At 44.6% G+C, this 21697-nt stretch overlaps 1 protein-coding gene across 3 annotated transcripts in view; it reads right to left on the bottom strand.

The window, feature by feature from the left end:
* mcoln1a (mucolipin TRP cation channel 1a) overlaps positions 1-21697 on the bottom strand; it is a 76310-nt gene that overhangs the window by 21192 nt on the left and 33421 nt on the right. For all 3 annotated transcript variants that reach the window (XM_043694696.2, XM_043694695.2, XM_087983380.1), the window contains exons 4-7: positions 17964-18120; positions 13245-13326; positions 3347-3443; positions 1558-1657 (exon numbers count right to left, since the gene is read on the bottom strand). In XM_043694696.2, the coding sequence (XP_043550631.2) occupies positions 1558-1657; positions 3347-3443; positions 13245-13326; positions 17964-18120 (436 nt within the window). The remainder of the gene's footprint in view (positions 1-1557; positions 1658-3346; positions 3444-13244; positions 13327-17963; positions 18121-21697) is intronic.

The following is a 21697-nucleotide window of genomic DNA, read 5'->3' as shown; positions in this document are numbered from 1 at the left end:
GGAGGGTGAATTAAACCACTGCAGAAATCTTGAGCAATCAGGACAATGCACAGCCTTTCAACCATCCCACTATTTCAACAGGCATAGGCTGTTTGTTATGTTCCCTGGATGTTGCATTGTTAACGCTACCACTTGGAATTCAATCAGGTGAATAATTCACACTCATACTGAGCTAGTGGCAACAAAATTAAACACCCAATTACAACCATACATCCAGATAAAGTCAGGTGTTATAGGAGGCCACCATTCAGTCAATTTATCCTGTATGAGCTTTTCTGTCGGGCTCTGCAATTAGCCCCATTCCCAGCAAGTTTTCAAATATTTAAAATTATTATACAAAAAAATACTATTGAACCAGTTTCCACCATCCGGATAGGTAGAAGAGGATGTGGTGCATGCCTGGAGGCATGATTGGAACCAGGCTATGGTGTGGGGCTAGTTCCTGGGTGTTTTAATGAGTGTCAAACAATAAGCAGACAGGCACATCATAATGTTAAACAGCTCCTTTCATGCAATGGAAGCTACCCTGCAAGTCAATCCAAAGTCAGGCGTGATTTCTGGGAAAAACTGTTTAACATGATAGGTGTTAAATGTTCTCAGAACAATATGCAGTAATGTACTGATGCTACTGCAATGTTGCACTTTCAGGGGCCCTAACTTTCATTCATTGACCTGAGGTACAGTTAGCACTCCCTTCAGGTACACGAAGGATCATATACTTTCCACATTACACAGTGAGAACACTACAGAGACGTGGATTGTCTGCAAAGCACTTTGCAATTCAGGACGGTGACATAAAATTGTAAGTCTGCCCAAGTCTCCAGCTCAGTTTTGGCTGGGAGCTAGCAACAGGGTTCCTATTAGTCAGGGATTAGTTTGAGATTATTATTGGGTTTTTGGGAGAGCACAACAAGCAACAGGTCAGGAGAGACAGAGTGGCTCTGAGGGGGGGGGGGGGGGGGGTAGTAGAATTCCTGGCCATTACAAGTGGCTGCATGGATAAGCTTTGCAATTGGAACTGTATCCCATTAGGGCTCATCTGTAGAATCACATTCCAACAATACAGGTGGTGTGTCACCTCTGTGGGCACCTTGTATCATAGCCAACCGCTCCTTCATAGCCTTGGTTCAACTGTGGGGTGTAACAAAGTGTCAGCCCATCCTGAGAATGGGTTAACAACTATTATTAGTATGGATAGTTTAACTGAAATCAGGCAGAACACCAGAGGCCAGAGGAGACGACAGCACAGGCCAAAAGGCTATACTGAGTGTACTACAATAACTAACATTTGCATAATGTCTGCAGTGTAATGAAATGCCCCATGGTACTTGTCAGCAGAGCTATAAAAGTCACGTGATCAATACACGTTTGAAGGTGTGCCTTGTGCCAGGTCATTCCCAAACTAATCCCACTGCCCAACTCATTTTCCATTGATCTGCATCAATCCCAAACCTAATCCCAATGTCCTGTGCTCTCCCCTTAATCCCAAAGCCCCACTATCTCCCTACTGACTGTATATCAGACAGGCCTTCAGGACTCTCCATTAGATATCCTTACCATATCCAAGAACACTGGGATCAACACATTCATTAATAACCACATCATTATCCAGGGTGATCTTTATCCTGCCACTGTGCGCTTTATTATCAAACAGGATCTGAAAGGGAATAGAAATAATTAGTCACCACCTGCTTTTGTGCTCTCAACACCACAATCCCCAGTGTCATAAGATACAAGAGCAGAATTAAGCCAGTTGGTCCATCAAGTTTGCTCTGCCACGTGATTATGACTGATGTCGGTTTGAGAAACACTCTCTTCCTTCTACCCGCGATGTTTGGTCCCCTCACGAACCAACCTACCTTTGTCTTAAATGCACAATCAGTTGGCCTCCATAGGCTTCTGCAGCAATGAATTCCACAGATTCACAACCACATGGCTGAAGGAATTTCTCCTGATCAAAGGGTACGACTCTCGGTTCTAAAGGAGCCCTACACTCGGAATCTGTGTGACAGGTTGTGATAAAACCCTCAACTCTCAGCATCTTCCCAATGACCATTCTATCAAGGCCTCTCAGCAAGTTTCAATTAGATTCCCCGTTCATTCTTCTAAACTCCATCAAGTAGAGACTTAAGAGTCCTCAATCATTCCTCATTTGACAAGCAACAGCATCACCTCACTGTGTCATGCAGCTACTGGGGTTACAGATCCTATCATGCCCCAGGCAGCCCTTCCACGTTACTGAAGAGTCCAAACAGTGAACATAGTTGGCTGTTTAACTGCAAGGAGCATCACAGCCAGTCCTGAACTTGTCCTTTTGTTCTTGCTTTTTGTGACAGCTAGAATGACGACAGGACATCGCTGGACAGGAGTAGATAGAAGAAAAGTTAGCTTCTTCTACGTTCCTCCACAGATTCAGGATGGCAGGCACCCATAGTAGCCCCAGCTGATAGTAGTAAACCCCTCTGAATGGAATTAAACCTGCAGCCAGTCTGGGTGATCAGTCCCACGCTGGACAGCACAATTACTACTGAATGAATGGAGGGATTACAAATGATCAACTGCTTTTTAAAGAAAAGGACTTGGGACAGATCGGCCATTTGGCTCAACTAGACAATGCTAATGTTTGTACACCACTTGAGCAACTTCCCATGTTTCACCTAACTTGTAGTCTCATTCCCTCATACGTATTTAGTCCCCTTAAATAAATCTGTACTGTTCAATTCAACTCGTACCTTGGTCTCACCTTTAACAATGTAAAAACGTTTCTTTCAAATTCCCGATTTATTTCTTGGTAACCACCATGGCTTCCAATTTTGCTCTTCCCACAAGTGGGAACATTCTCTCAGTCTACACTCCAATGAAACCTTCTGAAACTTTAAAGATCTTTAATACATCAGACCTTCTACTTCTCACCTCAAGAGGAGAGACAGCTTCATCTATTCCTGATCATTCTAACATTGGGATTGGTCAATGGGTCCACAGTGACACGTTAACTCAGAAAGAAATATGGCAGTATGACAAAATACAAAGGTTTTTTGTTCCCTAAAATACATTTCTCAATTCTGGTGATGCTGTTCAGGCCAGCATTCCTGACTGCCCTTGAGAAGGCACTGATGAGCGGTCTTCTCAAACCACTGCAGTCCTCGGAGAGTCAGTAGACAGACCCAAGTTCAGCTATTGGCTGTGCCGCCAAGTCAGGATTAGCTCTTTCCTGTTCATCCTATCATATGGCTGGATGGACTAATTCTTCCACAAGTTAACATGCAAGTGAGCTTAATATTAGGCAAGCCACTTGAAGGGAGAGGAACAGGCCATTTACAAAAACAAGAATGAGGATTGTACTTACTAGAATCTGAAACGTGTAACAATCTGGGATTTCACGGTTGATAATGGTCTGAATGTTAATTGCCTTCAGTTTAAATCTTATGGAGACATCTATCAGCCTGAGAACACAAATTCAGAATAGGTTTTAACAGGTTGCCTGCAATTCGCCATTCCCCATCTGTCAGTTTTCACAGTGAATAGACAAAATCTTCCAAATCATGGTCAAATGTCCCAGCTCAACACAGGGGCAGAGTGCAAAACTGGTCAGCACCTTAGGAGACTGATTAATCAAGGCTTAGACTGCATGGACCATCATCACTAAGCTAATAACAATTACAGATCACATCTGAGGCATGATCTGACATAGAATGCACTGCCCAAAATAGACACAATGGAGCTTTTGAAAACACATTGAGAAACACTTCGAGTCATAGAGATGTACAGCATGGAAACAGACCCTTCGGTCCAACTCGTCCATGCTGACTAGATATCCCAACCAAATTTAGTCCCACCTACCAGCACCCAGCCCATATCCCTCCAAACCCTTCCTATTCACAAACCCATCCAAACGCCTTTTAAATGTTGCAATTGTACCAGCCTCCACCACATCCTCTGACAGCTCATTCCATATGCGTACCACCCTCCGTTGGAAAACGTTGCCCCTTAGGACTCTTTTATATCTTTCCCCTCTCACCCTCAACCTACGCCCTCTAGTTTGGACTCCCCCACCCCATGGAAAAGACTTTGTCTACTTATTCTATCCATGCCCCTCATGATTTTGTAAACCTCTATAAAGATCACCCCTCAAACTCTGACACTCCAGGGAAAACAGCCCCACGCACAAAGCCATGTTGACTGTCCCTAATTAGTCCTTGCCTTTCCAAATACATGTACACCCTGTCCCTTAGGATGCCCTCCAATAACTTGCCCACTTGAAAGGTTGGCACAGAAATTGGGAAAGAGCAGAGATGTGGAACAAACAGATTCTCTTGAAGTGCTGGCAAAATTGGAATGCCTTATTTTTATGACGTCAACTTGCATCAGGTGAGCATTAAGAGAGAGTGAAACAACTAGCAGCAAGTTAAATGTAACCATGTCCAATTAACTCCTCCCTCATCTCTTCCGAGCACTCACAAAGGATTACATCTCCCTTCCGTTGACAAAATTGGTTTCCCAGCAAAGTATATCAGACAACTCTGGATGTTTCAACACAAGTGGCTTGACATGACATGTACACATGGGCACATAAATCGGGAGTAGGCCAATTAGCTCGTTGAACCTGCTCCACCATTTGATAAGATAATGGCTGATCTGTTTGTGGCTTCAACTCCACATTCCTAACTACACCATATACCTTTCAACTTTCTCGTTTGTCAAGAATCTACCTACCTTAGGTGCCTTAAACAGTCATTGACCCAGTTCCTCCAGCGTTCTCTGGGCTAGGCGTTTCACAGATTCATGACCGAATATTTCTCTTCCTCTCCATCTTACATGTCAGATCCCTTCTTTTAATATTATTCCTGGTTCTGGCCTCTTCCACAAGAGGAAACATCCTTCATCGTCCTCTTAGGGTCTTGAGCATTTTAGTGAGATCACTTCTTATTCTTCCAAGCTCTAATGGATAGAGGCTGATCCTGTCTGATCTTCCCTCATAGGTTTACTCCATCACAGAAGTCAATTGAATGGACCTTTTCGGAACTGTTTCAAATGCAGTTCCATTAGAACTGGACTAGTAGCTTTCCAGTTTGAGGCTCCATTAAACAATGTGTCTCTGGCCAATTAATTTTTTTAAAATAGAAGTAATTATACTTGGAGTCATAGGGATAAACAGCATAGAAACAGACCCTTCGGTCAAACTCGTCCATGCCAACCAGATATCCTAAACTAATCTAGTCCCATTTGCCAGCCTTTTGTCCATATCTCTCTAAACCTTTCCTACTCATAAACTATCCAGATGCTTTTTAAATGTTGTAATTGTATCAACCTCCACTACTTCCTCGGTCAGCTCATTCCGTAAGGCACCACCTTCTGGGTGAAAAGTGGCCTCTTAAGTCCCTGTTAAATTTTTCCCCTCTCACCCTAAACCTATGCCCTTGAGTTCTTGACTCCCCCAATCCAGGGAAAATACCTTGTCTATTTATCCTATCCATGCCCCTCATGATTTTATAAACTTCTAAAGTCACCCCTCAGCCTCCGATGCTCCAGGGAAAAGAGCCCCAGCCTATTCAGCCTCTCCCTATAGCTCAAACCGCCAACCCTGTCAACATCTTTGCAAGCCTTTATCTGAACACTTCCAAGTTTCACAACATCCTTCTGCAAGAAGGGAGACCAGAATTGTACACAGTAGTCCAAAAGTGGCCTAACCAATGTACTGTACAGCCACAACATGACCTCCTAACGTCTATATTTAATGCTCTGATCAATAAAGCAAAGCAGACCAATTGCCTTCATCCCTATCCTATCGACCTGAGACTCCACCTTCAAGCAGCTGTGAACTTGCACTCCAAGGTCTGTTTAAAGTCAGAGATGTACAGCATGGAAACAGACCCTTCGGTCCAACCTGTCCATGCTGACCAGATATCCCAACCCAATCTAGTCCCACCTGCCAGCACCCGGCCCATATCCCTCCAAACCCTTCCTATTCATATACCCATCCAAATGCTTCTTAAATGTTGCAATTGTACCAGCCTCCACCACTTCCTCTGGCAGCTCATTCCATACATGTACGTGAAAAAGTTGCCCCTTAGGTCTCTTTTATATCTTTCCTCTCTCACCCTAAACCTATGTCCTCTAGTTCTGTACTCCCCGACCCAAGGGAAAAGACTTCTTCTATTTATCCTATACATGCCCCTCATGATTTTGTAAACCCCTATAAGGTCACCCCTTAGCCTCCGATGATCCAGGGAAAACAGCCCCAGCCTGTTCAGCCTCTCCCTGTAGCTCAGATCCTCCAACCCTGGCAACATCCTTGTAAATCTTTTCTGAAACCTTTCAAGTTTTGCAACATCTTTCCGATAGGAAGGAAACCAGAATTGCATGCAATATTCCAACAGTGGCCTAACCAATGTCCTGTACAGCTGCAATACGACCTGCCAACTCCTGTACTCAATACTCTGAACAATAAAGGAAAGCATACAAACATCTTCTTCGCTATACTTTCTACCTGCGACTCCACTTTCAAGGAGCTATGAACCTGCACTCCAAGGTCTCTTTGTTCAGCAACACTCCCTAGGACCTTAGCATTAAGTGTTTAAGTCCTGCTGAGATGTGCTTTCCCAAAATGCAGCACCTCGCATTTATCCGAATTAAACTCCATCTGCCACTTCTCAGCCCACAGGCCCATCTGGTCAAGATCCTGTTGGAATCTGAGGTAACCCTCTTCGCTGTCCACTACGCCTCCAATTTCGGTGTCATCTGCAAACTTACTAACAGTACCTCTTATGCTCGCACCCAAATCATTTATGTAAATGACAAAAAGTAGAGGGCCCAGCACCAATCCTTGTGGCACTCCACTGGTCACAGGCCTCCAGTCTGAAAAACAACCCTCCACCACTACCCTCGGTCTTCTAGCTTTGAGCCAGTTCTGTATCCAAATGGCTAGTTCTCCCTGTATTCCATGAGATCTAACCTTGCTAATCAGTCTCCCATGGGGAACCTTGTGGAACGCCTTACTGAAGTCCATATCGATCACATCTATTGCTCTGCCCTCATCAATCTTCTTTGTTACTTCTTCAAAAAACTCAATCAAGTTTGAGAGACATGATTTCCCACGCACAAAGCCATGTTGACTATTTTAGCTTATCCCTAATCAGTCCTTGCCTTTCCAAATACATGTACATCCTGTCCCTCAGGATTCCCTCCAACAACTTGCCCACTATCGAGGTCAGGCTCACCGGTCTATAGTTCCCTGGCTTGTCTTTACCGCCCTTCTTAAACAATGGCACCATGTTTGCCAACCTCCAGTCTTCTGGCACCTCATCTGTGACTACTGATGATACAAATATCTCAGCAAGAGGCCCAGCAATCACTTCTCTAGCTTCCCACAGAGTACTTGGATACACCTGATCAGGTTCTGGGGATTTATCCACTTTTAACCTTATCAAGACATCCAGCACTTCCACCTGTGTCATCTGGACATTTTGCAAGATGTCACCATCTATTTCCCTGTAGTCTACATCTTTCATATCCTTTTTCACAGTAAATACTGTTGCAAAATATTCATTTAGTATCTCCCCCATTTTCTGTGGCTCCACACAAAGGCCGCCTTGCTGATCTTGGAGGGGCCCTATTTTCTCCCTAGTTACCCTTTTGTCCTTAATATATTTGTAAAAATCCTTTGGATTCTCCTTAATTCTAGCTGCCAAAGCTATCTCATGTCCCCATTTTGCCCTCCTGATTTCCCTCTTAAGTATACTCCTACTTTCTTTATACTCTTTTAAGGATTCACTCAATCTATCCTATCTATACCTGACATAGGCTTCTTTCTTTTTCTTAACCAAACCCTCAATTTCTTTAGTCATCCAGCATTCCCTATACCTACCAGCCTTCTCTTTCACCCTGACAGGAATATACTTTCTCTGGATTCTTGTTATCTCATTTCTGAAGGCTTCCCATTTTCCAGCCATCCCTTTACCTGCGAACATCTGCCTCCAATCAGCTTTCGAAAGTTCTTGCTTAATACCCGTCAAAATTGGCCTTTCTCCAATTTAGAAATTGAACATGTGCAGCAACATTCCCTAGGACCTTACCATTAAGTATATAAGCCCTGCCCTGATTTGCTTTTCCAAACATAGGACCTCTACTTACCTAAATTAAACTCTATCTACACTCCTTGGCTCATTGGCCCATCTGATCAAGAGCTTTGCATATATGTATATCAATTAGGGTATATCAATTAGGAGGAGAAAGTGAGGTCTGCAGATGCTGGAGATCAAAGTTGAAACTTTATTGCTGGAACAGCACAGCAGGTCAGGCAGCATCCAGGGAACAGGAGATTCGACGTTTCGGGCACAGGCCCTTCTTCAGGAAAGAAGGGCCTGTGCCCGAAACGTCGAATCTCCTGTTCCCTGGATGCTGCCTGACCTGCTGTGCTGTTCCAGCAATAAAGTTTCAACTATATCAATTAGGAGTAGACCATTGGTCCTTCCAGGCTTTTCTTCCATTCACTAGGATCATGGCTAATCCTATTATGGCCTCAACTCTACATTCCTACCTATCCCCAACAACCTTCACTTTCTCCTGGCTCTCAATGGGGTATAGGACCCCTCCTATCCTTACTACTCCAATCGGCCCACACGTCTCTCACTCATGTCTGGTGCCTAGGACAGAAATGCACTGAGAAGTTTTCCAACTATGAATGCACCCCACCCCACACCCTCACACACTTGTCCCAGTTTAACACAACACACCAAGGTCTGAAGTAGGTACTGCTCCAGTTTGCTTCACACAGGGCAGTTCTCATTAGTAAGTCTCTGAGGGCTGCAACAGTTACTTTAACATACTTTAACATTATCATGGAATATTGTAGCTGGTCAGGATGAAACAAGAGCAATGGTGCACTCAACATCTGGGCTCACCCAGTTTCCAAACAGCGGTATAAATCCAGGCTAAGTTGGAGTTGGGTCAAAGGCTAGAGCCCTGTACAGAATGGGTTAACAGGAAAGTATGGATGGATCAAGGCACATAGCAACTAATAAAATAATTCAGATGAAACCTTTTTAATGAGATAGTTGGCATTGTATTACATTTCACAGTGAATGTGTTGTCAGCCTTAGAGAGATACTCATTATCCCAATCACAGTAGGTGACCTGAGGGTGCAACAATCGTATACTCTGCCTCACTTCGGTCACTTGAAGGATGACACTCTACTGAAAGCTCCTTTGCTGTAACCTAACAGGTTAAAAACCTGCCTGGACACTTGTGTGCCTGAGAAAAGTACCTTTCATGCAAGATAGTTAGTTGTAAGAAAGGTTTGATGATGTTAACAGCGCACATGGATACACACAAGCTAAACAGGTTATTTGGATGACCTCCAAGGGAGCAAATAATCTTAAAATTTTACATTTGTTGCCACATGAACTACAGGAGGCACACTCAGTCCATACAGTCGCACAGTAATGACCAGTGGAAAGCAGTTGGTGTTATAGAACATATTACAGTGCAGTACAGGCTCTTTCGCCCTCGATGTTGCACCGATCAGTGAAACCAATCTGAAGCCATCTAAGCTTCCATTATCATCCTGATGTTTAATGATACATCTTTCAATGAGTATTGTAATTGGTCTTCAAGAAACATGCTCATGATATTATCACTACGTCCTGAGGTTATCAAAGATCTGCCTCCAGCTTACCTCGAATCACCTGAAACAGGACACTACTGGGAACAGTAGTTGTCGTAACCTCTAGGTTATTCACAACCTGACTACAGACCTTGGAGACTTCAGCTACTGGCTTTGTTGAATCTATAGTGATGTAGTGGCAGAGTCTCCCATTATAAACGATAGGCTTGCTATCCAACTTAATAATAGCACTGGCTGTTACAAAGAGCAAAAAAGAAAGGAACCAGCAGGATGGCTGGATACTGGCCGCAAGATACAATTCTCCCATTTCAACAGAATATTAGCGCTACAATGACAATGTCAACGGCACTAACTTCCAATTCAAGTGTGTTGGCAGGAGATACACTGCAGTCATGATCATATGGGCAGGTGATAACCTAGTGCTATTATCAAGAGTCGATTATTTCAGAGATCCAGGTAATGTTCTGGGGACCTGGGTGGTGGAATTTGAATTCAATAAAAATTTGAAATTAAGAGTCTAATGATGACTGTGAAACCAATTGTTGTTTGTCAGGAAAACCCTTCTAGCTCACTAATGTCCTTTAGAGAAGGAAATCTGCCATCCTTACCCAGTCTGGCCTACATGTGACTCTAGACCCACAGCAATACAGTTGATTCTTAACTGCCCTCTGAGCAATTAGGGATAGGCAATAAACACTGGGCTGGCCAGCGACGTCATCATTCCCTGAATGAATTAAAAATAAAATTTACCTCCACCCAAATCTCATCTGCCTTTACCCAAAACTCTCTTGAATCTGGTCACAATCTTTGCCTTGACAACAAACCTGGGAAGAAAATCCTTAGTTGTGTGACTCTGAAGAAATTTCTCATGTCCTGAGTTTGAACTCTGAGTTTAGATTCAATTTGATTAGATTCCCTACAATGTGTCCAACAAATCCACACTGACCCTCAGAGTAACCCACCTTGACTCATTTCCCTACATTTAACTCCGACAAATTCACCTAACACTACGGCTAATTTAAGCATGGCCAATTCACCTAACCTGAACATCTTTTGAAATGTGGGAGGAAACCGGAGCACCTGGAGGCACAGGGAGAATGTGCAAACTCCACACAGACAGTCACCCGAGCAGTGCTGAACCACCACTGAGGCACCATGCCATCCTGGTTTCTATGGTCCACCTGGTTGTACCGACACTGAGTCATCCGTTGATTTGAAATTCTGCCCTATTGCACAGTAATCTAACAGGCTGGAATGGCAAAAGTCAATTTCAGGCCCTTCCTCCTATATAGCTCCTCAAACCAGGCAACAACATTGAAAACCTACATTACACCCTCTAAACCCTCAGTGCCTTCCTATTGTTCAGAGTTATTCTAATTCAGTTTTATACACAATCAAAGTTTGTGAAAAGATTTGTAGCTCGGGTGCTCGTTATGGTTCTGTTCGCCGAGCTGGGAATTTGTGTTGCAGACGTTTCGTCCCCTGGCTAGGTGACATCCTCAGTGCTTGGGAGCCTCCTGTGAAGCGCTTCTGTGATGTTTCCTCCGGCATTTGTAGTGGCTTGAATCTGCCACTTCCGGTTGTCAGTTCCAGCTGTCCGCTGCAGTGGTCGGTATATTGGGTCCAGGTCGATGTGCTTATTGATTGAATCTGTGGATGAGTGCCATGCCTCTAGGAATTCCCTGGCTGTTCTGTTTGGCTTGTCCTATAATAGCAGTCGAATTATTGTTGCTTGTCATCTGAGTGTGTGGCTACTAAGGATAGCTGGTCATGTCGTTTCGTGGCTAGTTGGTGTTCATGGATGCGGATCGTTAGCTGTCTTCCTGTTTGTCCTATATAGTGTTTTGTGCAGTCCTTGCATGGGATTTTGTACACTACATTGGTTTTGCTCATGCTGGGTATCGGGTCCTTCGACCTGGTGAGTTGTTGTCTGAGAGTGGCTGTTGGTTTGTGTGCTGTTATGAGTCCTAGTGGTCGCAGTAGACTGGCTTTCAGTTCGGAAATGCTCTTGATGTATGGTAGTGTGGCTAGTACTTTGTGTTGTGGCATGTCCTCGTTCCGTTGTCTTTCCCTTAGGCATCTGTTGATGAAATTGCGCAGGTATCTGTTTTTGGCGAATACATTGTATAGGTGTTCTTCTTCCTCTTTTTGCAGTTCTGGTGTACTGCAGTGTGTTGTGGCCCTTTTGAATAGTGTCTTGATGCAACTTCTTGTGTGTGTGTTGGGGTGGTTGCTTTCGTAGTTTAGGACTTGGTCTGTGTATGTGGCTTTCCTGTATACCTTTGTGGTGAATTCTCCGATCGGTGTTCTCTGCACCATCATGTCTAGGAATGGGAGTTGGTTGTCCTTTTCTTCCTCTCTAGTGAATCGGATTCCTGTGAGTGTGGCGTTGATGATCCGGTGTGTGTTTTCTATTTCTGTGTTTTTAATGATTACAAAAGGTGTCATCCACATATCTGACCCAGAGTTTGGGTTGAATTTGTGGTAAGACTGTTTGTTCTAATCTTTGCATTACCGCTTCTGCTATGAGTCCAGAGATGGGTGAGCCCATGGGTGTGCCGTTGATTTGTTCATTTATTTGGTTGTTGAATGTGAAGTGTGTTGTGAGGCACAGGTCCAGTAGTTTGAGTATGCCGTCTTTGTTGATAGGTTCAACTTCCTGTTGTCTGTTCTGTATGTCCAGCAGGTTGGCTATTGTTTCTCTGGCTAGGGTTTTGTCGATAGAAGTGAACAGTGCCGTTACATCGAATGAGACCATGGTTTCTTCCTTGTCTATGCGTATATTTCTGATGATGTCCAAGAATTCCTGTGTTGACTGTATAGAGTGTCTGGATCCGCTGATCAGGGTGTTTCAGTTTCTGCTGTAGTTCTTTAGCCAGTTTGTGTGATGGTGTCCCTGGTAGTGATACTATGGGTCTGAGTGGGATGTCTGGTTTGTGCACTTTAGGTAGTCCATAGAATCTGGGAGTGTTGTTGCTTTCAGGTTTCATTCTTTGTAGGTCAAACCTGGTTATCTGTCCGTTTTTTGGTAGGTTCCTCAGTGTGTTGTTTATCCTTTTGGTGAGCTGTGGGGTGAGGTCAAACTCCCTCTTTTGGTAGGTGTTGGTACCTGTAGGTAGTTGTTGCACTTTTTGGATGTAGTCTGCTTTGTCCATGAACACTAACTAGCCACAAAACGACACGACCAGCTATCCTTAGTAGCCACACACGCAGATGACAAGCAACATGAATTTGACTGGGACAACACTACTATTATAGGACAAGTCAAACAGAGAACAGCCAGGGAATTCCTAGAAGCATGGCACTCATCCACAGATTCAATCAATAAGCACCATCGACCTGGACCCAATATACCGACCACTGCAGCGGACAGCTGGAAGTGACAACCGGAAGTGGCAGATTCAAGCCACTATAAATGCCGGAGGAAACATCACAGAAGCGCTTCACAGGAGGCTCCCAAGCACTGAGGATGTCACCGAGACAGGGGACGAAATGTCTGCAACACAAATTTATACACAATCATCTTTAATTCTTGATATGAAATATGCTACTCAATTATCAAGCAAGCTGGACTGAATAAAACAATCACAATCATCAATTTTCAAAGAAGGACAGCCTTACTTGTAGAATTTTAATGTGATATTCCTGTATTGCGGTGTTTCTCTGGGATTGATGTGAAAAGAGGGATTCACATACACACACTCTGAAAGAAAAAATGTTAAAAATTCACTGCATGAGTGCCTCTAGTTTCATCTATCACAGGTTAATTAATCTTTTTTAAAAAAATACGTGCATAACAACCCCGATTATCCGAATATGAATTACCTGAATTTTGGATTATCCAACCAAGATCGCAAGGTCCCAATAAGAAAGCTATCCATTATCTGAACAATCCGTTATCTGAACAAAATACTCCCGTCCGTTTCGTTCGGATAATTGAGGTTGTTCTGTATATAGTCTAACCAACCTATTCAGAGATCTTATGACACATCACTGGAGCAGGTGGCACTTGAACTCAGACCTCATAGCCCAGAGGTAGGGGCACTACCACTGTGCCGCAAGAGAATGCTCTGAAATACCAGGGAATCATATCCTTTTTCTAATCAACCTGTCGGACATGCAAATGCACAGTTCTGAATCAAGTGGGACTTGATTCACAGGCCTCCTGATCCAGAAGAAGGGACATTATTACGGTGCTACAAGAGTTCTCTGATTGCAAAGTCAATGACCTGAAATGTGAACATATTATACAGCTCTGGAGCAGGTGGGACTGAAACCTGGCTCTCCTGCTCCAGAGGTAGTGACATTATTGAACCCAATTGCACCGCAAGAGCCCACTTAATGAATCTTAATAATACTGAGGTTAAGTAGAGATACAACAAAGTGCTCACTGGTACTACAGGTCTTGCACAACTGATTGGTTCATGTGCATCATTGTCTGTCAAAACAATATGAATTAGTTTAATTTTGATTTTTTTTATATAGGATGGCTCAATAGATAGTTATATTGCCCAGAAACAGATTCTTCAGTCCAAACAGTCCATGCCAACCATAATCCCAAAGTAAAGGAGCCCCACCTGCCTGCACTTGCTCCACATCCCTCAAAATATTTCTTATTCATGTACTTCGGGAGAAAGTGAGGACTGCAAATGCTGGAGATCAGAGCTGAAAATGTGTTGCTGGAAAAGCGCAGCAGGTGAGGCAGCATCCAAGGAGCAGGAGAATCGACGTTTCGGGCATGAGCCCTTCTTCAGGAAAGTTTCCTGAAGAAGGGCTCATGCCCGAAACATTGATTCTCCTTCTCCTTGGATGCTGCCTGACTTGCTGCGCTTTTCCAGCAACACATTTTTAAGCCATCATACCTCATCTTAACATACGCCTTCTTCTTCCTCTTGACAAGAGATTCAACTTCCTTAGTAAACCACAGCTCCCGTGCAGTTTCCTCCCCCATCCATACACCCTAAATCTTGCCTAATCACATTGTAATTTTCTTCTCCACTCCCAGCTCTCACTCTTGCCCTGCTGTCTACACCTATCCCTTTCCATAGCTAAAATAAGCATAACTGAATTGTGGTCTCAATCACCAAAGTGCTCACCTACCTCCAAATCTAACAACTGACCAAGTTCATTACCCGGTACCAAATTTAATCTGGCTTCGCCCCTTGTTGGCCTGTCTACATATTTTGTCAGGAAACTCTCCTGCACACATTGGACAAAAACTGACCCATCTAAAGTACTTGAACTATAGTATTCCCAGTCAATATTTGGAAAGTTGAAGTCCCTCATAAAAACGACTCTGTCACTCTCGCTCCTATTGAGGATTCTGATAAGCAATAGCTTACCAGAAGTTACAGCTCCTAACACAAACTACCGCTTAATATTTTAGGCCCATCAATCAAACAGATAATACTGAGTATCCAATACAGGTCTGACAACAGCTGAAAGAGGAGGCTAATAACTCAGGTACAACCTTCAATCTCAATTTTAATTTTAGGGGTCCCAGCCCAAACATGAAGCCTTTCTTCAGCACTCAGTGATGCCTTGGTAATCACTCTGTGATTCCATTCAAGATTGAACTGCCCCATCCAAAAACTGAACTTGCCTCACCACTGCTAGTGGGCCAGCACAGTGTTCCCAGCCTGATTCTACTAATGATTTGGATGTGAGCATAAGAGGTACAGTTAGTAAGTTTGCAGATGACACCAAAATTGGAAGTGTAGTGGACAGTGAGGATTACCTCAGATTACAATGGGATCTTGATCAGATGGGCCAATGGGCTGAGAAGTGGCAGATGGAGTTTAATTTAGCTAAATGTGAGGTGCTGCATTTTGGGAAAGCAAGTCTTAGCAGGACAAACACTTAATGGGAAGGTCCAAGGAAGTGTTGCTGAACAAAGAGACCTTGGAGCGCAGGTTCATAGCTCCTTGAAAGTGAAGCCGCAGGTAGATAGGATAGTGAAGGCGACATTTGGTATGCTTTCCTTTATTGGGCAGAGTATTGAGTACAGGAGTTGGGAGGTCATGTTGCGGCTGTACAGGACATTGGTTAGGCCACTTTTGGAATAGTGTGGCACAATTCTGGTCTCCTGCCTATCAGAAAGATGTTGTGAAACTTGAAAGGGTTCAGAAAAGATTTAGAAGGATGTTGCCAGGGTTGGAGGATTTGAGCTATAGGGAGAGGTTGAATACACTGGGCTATTTTCCCTGTAGCATCGGAGGCTGAGGGGTTACCTTCTAAAGGTTTACAAAATCATGAAGGGAATGGATAGATAAATAGACAAAATGTCCTCCCTGGGTTGGAGGAGTCCAGAATTAGAGGGCATAGGTTTAGGGTGAGAGGGAAAAGATATAAAAGAGACCTAAGGGGCAACGTTTTCACGCAGAGGTTAGTATATGTATGGAGTGAGTTGTCAGAGGAAGTGGAGGAGACTAGTACAATTGCAACATTTAAAAGACATTTGGATGGTTTATAAATAAGGAGGGTTTTGAGGGATATGGGCCACGTGCTGGCAGGTGGGACTAGATTGGGTTGGGATATCTGGTCGACATGGACAAGTTGGACTGAAGGGTCTGTTTCTGTGCTGCACATCTCTCTGACTCCACTTAGTGTAACAGTGCCCCTAAACTACCTCTCACCAATGACTCAAATTTAAACTCAAAGTCCAAATTCACTTCTACTCTATTTGGGTAAGATGCTCTTTGGAGAGCTGGTGTGGACTTGTTGGGCCAAATGGCCTGTCTCACTTTAGGGATTCTACGAAAATACACCCCTACAACCCCATCAGCGTCAGACACACATGCATTGGGGTGCATCTTGGGAGTTTGTACTGCCTGGGGAAAGTGCAATGGTGCTCACTACTGGATTAGTGCTGTAGTTGAACAGTGAGACAGCATGGCAAGGAGAAACTGCAGGCTCAATCCAGCCCATCACATTGCTGCACACTGACTTACCCATCAGCTATGCGCCCTGACCTCCTTTCGTCCACTCTAGCATGGTTGAGGGCATTCACTTTGAGACTGGTTACCAAGTCAAAAGCACTATGCAATTGCAGTTGACTCATTTAGAACTGATTTCTACTTTTATAAAACCTGGAGTTCTATATGGTCTCCACCCTCCCACTGGGATATGATGCCTCACTGCAAGGATTCTTTGTAACTACAGTGACAAAGCAAATTAAATTTGTGTCGTTGGAGATGGATTAAACTAAATTACAGCATAAAAAAACTACCCTTTCCCAGGAAGAAGGCCTTTTCCACTGTCCCAGCTCTATGGGCAAACAAGATTGTCAGTGACCCACCAGAAACTTCCCATAATCTAGTGCAATCTGCCCCGGACACTTGCTGTGATGGTAATATAACCAAATTAGAGTCCGAAAACAATACAATATGGAAACATGAAGCCTACGGTCCAATTAGTCCAAGCCAACCAGATATCCCAATCTGACCTAGTCCCATTCACGATTATTTGGCCCATTTCCCTCCAGACTCTTCCTCTTTATGTACCCATTCAGATGTCTTTTAAATGTTGTAATTATATCAGCCTCCACCACTTCCTCTATCAGCTCACTCCATACATGCACTATCCTCTGCATGAATAAGTTGCCCCTGAGGTCCCTTTTAAATCTTTCCCCTCTTACTTTAAACCTATGCCCTCTAGTTCTGGATTCATCTACCTTAGGAAAAAGACCTTGACTATTCACCGTATCCATGCCCTTTATGATTTTATAAACCTTTTTAAGGTCATCCCTCACTCTGACTGGCCAATTAAGTTCCAATGGTTTAAAACTGGTATTCACCACCAAAACCACACATGAAGGGGCTCTGAATGTACACAAGGCCTTGGGACACAAGTCAGTACCACGGGGAGGGAGTGAGACAGCTACATCAACACTGACTGCAAGAGATGGTGTCTCACTTTTTGTAGCTGCCACATCCCCTTAATGATCTGCAGGGCTCAAGTTAGGATTGAGAAAGAAACCTCACCACTCATTTCAATGGGACAAGTGTAACTGTACTCAAGGCTTGAAAACATCTGAGGTGTTGCAGTTTGTTAATCAATGTCACTTCCCCCAACATACTGCTTGGGCAGCAACTCACCCAGGCTGCTCCTACACCAGTGCCTAAACCCCTCACTACCACCATCAAGGTGGTATGGGGAGCTGCAATCTCATTGGATCACTTTAAGCTCAGAGTTCCTCAAGTAACACACCATGCCAATGTCGACATGTCTCTGCCCCTTTGTTAGGGGTGGATTAAATCCTGGAACTATCCTCACAGCAGGCAGGTGAAAGAAGAGCTTTCCATTTGTGTGTTCCCTATTGTGGGCACATGAATCTCTCACCTGTTATCACCTGTGGGTTGATGTTGAAGGTGTCGTTTGCTGGATTGATGCTGCCTTTCTTGTAAAAGCGCTGGCAGAGCTGCAGCGCAGTGCGATTCTCATCACCACCGAACACATAGGCGTACCGTCCCAAAGTCATGTTTTGCAGAGCCAGGTACTACAAGGAAGATAAAGTATCTGACTTCAGCCACCCTGCAGTTGCTCGAGGTCCACCCAGCCAATGTAGGACCAAGCTACTGCACTGTAAAGGACATTGAGCAATGTGACAGGACACAGCCAAACAGCAGGGACACAAACAGCAATTCTGAATTACATCATAAGCACACAGAGGTAGGAGCTGCAGAATCGTACCAGGGAAGGTTTGATGAAAAACTAAGAAACTTATATTCCGACAGCAGATTTCACAAGCCCAGGATTTTCATGAGAGCTTTGCAGTGGTGGAATATTATAAAATTGTTATTGCTGCAAAGCAGGAAACCCAGAAGTCTACGTGCATCGGAAGATCCCACAAACAGCAATGACCAACTCAATATGCCTTAGTGATCGGCGTGTAGATAATCATTGGCCAAGAGTTGGGGTTCACTGGCTACTTTGAAACAGAGACACCTGTACCAAAGGAGCCAGACAAGCCCAATGGTTTAATACTGTACAATTGTGTGCAGCCCTGTGATATCTACTCATGTCTCAAGATCGGGACTGGAGCCATACATATGTTCTTCCCCTGTCCCCACTATCTCAATGGTGCTGGCTCTCTCCTCAGTGTTTGAACAATTCCACTCCACACCTACCAGCAATCACTGGACAAAGACTGGAGATAGGAAACAGAGCATAGCTAACTTTGAGCCAGAATAAGTATGTTGCCTGAGTTCACCCAGTCCTTTAGACAATATCCCAATCCCTTTGCCTCACCAATGATAGCTCCACTTTCAGCTACAAATGCCACCACCTCTGGAATTCTCCGCTTAATGCTTCACCCAAAGCCACTTCCTTAGCCAAATCTTTGTCCAGTCCTTGCAATTCATTCACAAAGCCTTGGCCTTCTTGCCCCATTTTTGCCAGTTTGCCTTTAACACACTCATCAAGTAAACAGTCCAAAAGAACGGGGTTGAGTGGAGTATGTAAAACCACAAAGTTCAGCATCTCCCAGATTTACAGGACAGACACTCAACAGCAACATAACTAAAAGATTAAGAGATAACACTTTGAGCATCACCAACATACAGACACAACAAAAACCTCAATAACAAGTGCGATTAATCGCTTGCTTTCAGTGATACTGATTGAGGAGGGAACATACCAGGACTCTGGAGAGATTTCTATGGGGCTTCCAAATTCTGATGAGAGATTAGTTTATTGAAAAGATCCAACTGAACACAAAGGCTGACGGCACCCTCAGCCACTTCCTTCCATACTACACTCAGTTTATAGGCCCTCAAGAGCTGGGGTGAAACTTGAACCCTCAAACCTTGCAACCCCAGGCATAACAAGCTGAAACTGTTTAAATCGTAACACTGCAGAAGGAAGCCAGTAATTTTGCATTAAGTGTCTTGGGGTAGGCGGTGGCTGAGGAAAAATGTCCAGGATTCCAGCTCTGATTATTCAATTTGACATGCAATGGCATAATCCCACTGTCAACATCCTTTGGGTAACCAATGATTAGAAACTCAACTGGACTTGCCACATAAACACAGTGGCTACAATAGCAGGTTACAGGCTAGAAATATTACAGCAAGTAACTTACCCCCCGACTCCCCAAAGCCTTTCCACCATCTATAAGGCACAAGTCAGGACTGTCATGGAATACACATTTGCCTGGGTGGGTGCAGCTCCAACAGTCAAGAAACTAGACACCATCCAAGACAAAGCAACCTGCATTATTAATACCAACATCCACTCCCTCCACCACAGATGCCCAGTAGCAGTGTGTACTACCTACAAGATGGACTGCAGAAATTCAAAGAACCTCAGACAGCAACTTCCAAACCCACAGCCACTTCCATCTTGAAGGAAGGGCAGCAGATACAGGGGAACACCACCCTCTGCAAGATTCCCTCCAAATCAGTCACCATCTTAACATGGAAATAAATTAGAGTTTATTCACTATCACTGGGCCAAGGTTCTGGAATTCCCTCCCAAACGGCATTGTGGGTCAACCTAAAGCAAGTGGACTGCAGTAGCTCACCACTACCGTCTCAAGGGCAAATAGGTACGGGCAAGAAATGCTGGTGCAGCTAATGATATCCACTTCCTAGGTGAATTAAAAACTGCATCACCAGAAGGGCATTTGTGAATACTAAGGGAAAAGAACTGGATCATACACAGTAGGCATTCCCTGTAGGGCTGAATGCTAAAGAGGAGCAAACAGCAGAGCAGGATTTTATTGGGTAAAGGATTTAGATTTCTCTCAGGGCAATTGGCATGACATACAAGATATAGCAAGGTAGAACTTCCATTCTTCTTTCAGATTGCCAAAAAATTCTGCTTTTCATTCGTGTTCATTTAATTACCATCTCTCATCCAGGAACGTACACCTTGAAGCTCTGCTGTCGACGATGCCACAGCAATTTCCCCCCAGACGTGGTTGACGATGCCCTCCACCGCATCTCCTCCACTTCCCACTCCTCCGCCCTTGAGCCGCGCCCCTCCAACCGCCACCAGGACAGAACCCCACTGGTCCTCACCTACCACGCCACCAACCTCCATATACAGCCTATCATCCACTGTCATTTCCGCCACCTCCAAACGGGCCCCACCACCATGGATATATTCCCCTCCCCTATCAGCGTTCCGAAAAGACCACTCCCTCCGTGACTCCCTCGTCAGGTCCACACCCCCCACCAACCCAACCTCCACTCCCAGCACCTTCCCCTGCAACCGCAAGAAATGCAAAACTTGCGCCTACACCTCCCCCCTTACTTCCCTCCAAGGCCCCAAGGGATACTTCCATATCCGCCACAAATTCACCTGCACCTCCACACACATCATTTATTGCATCCGCTGCACCCGATGTGGCCTCCTCTATATTGGGGAGACAGGCTGCCTACTTGTGGAACGTTTCAGAGAACACCTCTGGGACACCCGGACCAACCACCTCGTGGCTCAACACTTCAACTCTCCCTCCCACTCCACCAAGGACATGCAGGTCCTTGGACTCCTCCATCGCCAGACCATAGCAACACGACGGTTGGAGGAAGAACGCCTCATCTTCCGCCTAGGAACCCTCCAACCACAAGGGATGAACTCGGATTTCTCCAGTTTCGTCATTTCCCCTCCCCCCACCTTGTCTCAGTCAAATCCCTCAAACTCAGCACTGCCTTCCTAACCTGCAATCTTCTTCCTGACCTCTCCGCCCCCACCCCACTCCGGCCTATCACCCTCACCTTGACCTCCTTCCACTTATCGCATTTCCAACGCCCCTCCCCCAAGTCCCTCCTCCCTACCTTTTATCTTAGCCTGCTGGACACACTTTCTTCATTCCTGAAGAAGGGCTTATGCCAGAAACGTCGATTCTCCTGTTCCTTGGATGCTGCCTGACCTGCTGCGCTTTTCCAGCAACACATTTTCAGCTCTGTACTTTCTGAAGGCATTGTTTGCTTGCATCTTCTCCCTCATTCACCTTTATTGTCCCCCTCTGGCCCTCTAAGACTAGTTCTTGTCATTGAACCGCTTTTGCCTCCCAACCCATCTCTCTCAGTCACCTTTCTTACTCCCCTCACAACATCTATTACATTTTC

This window comes from Chiloscyllium plagiosum, unplaced genomic scaffold (assembly GCF_037043375.1).
Source record: "Chiloscyllium plagiosum isolate Xiang-an unplaced genomic scaffold, Cpla_swu_hap1 HiC_scaffold_45, whole genome shotgun sequence".
NCBI classification, from domain to species: Eukaryota; Metazoa; Chordata; class Chondrichthyes; order Orectolobiformes; family Hemiscylliidae; genus Chiloscyllium; species Chiloscyllium plagiosum.
Note: the sequence above shows the minus strand (reverse complement) of the source record. Positions and strands in the feature narration are given on the sequence as shown.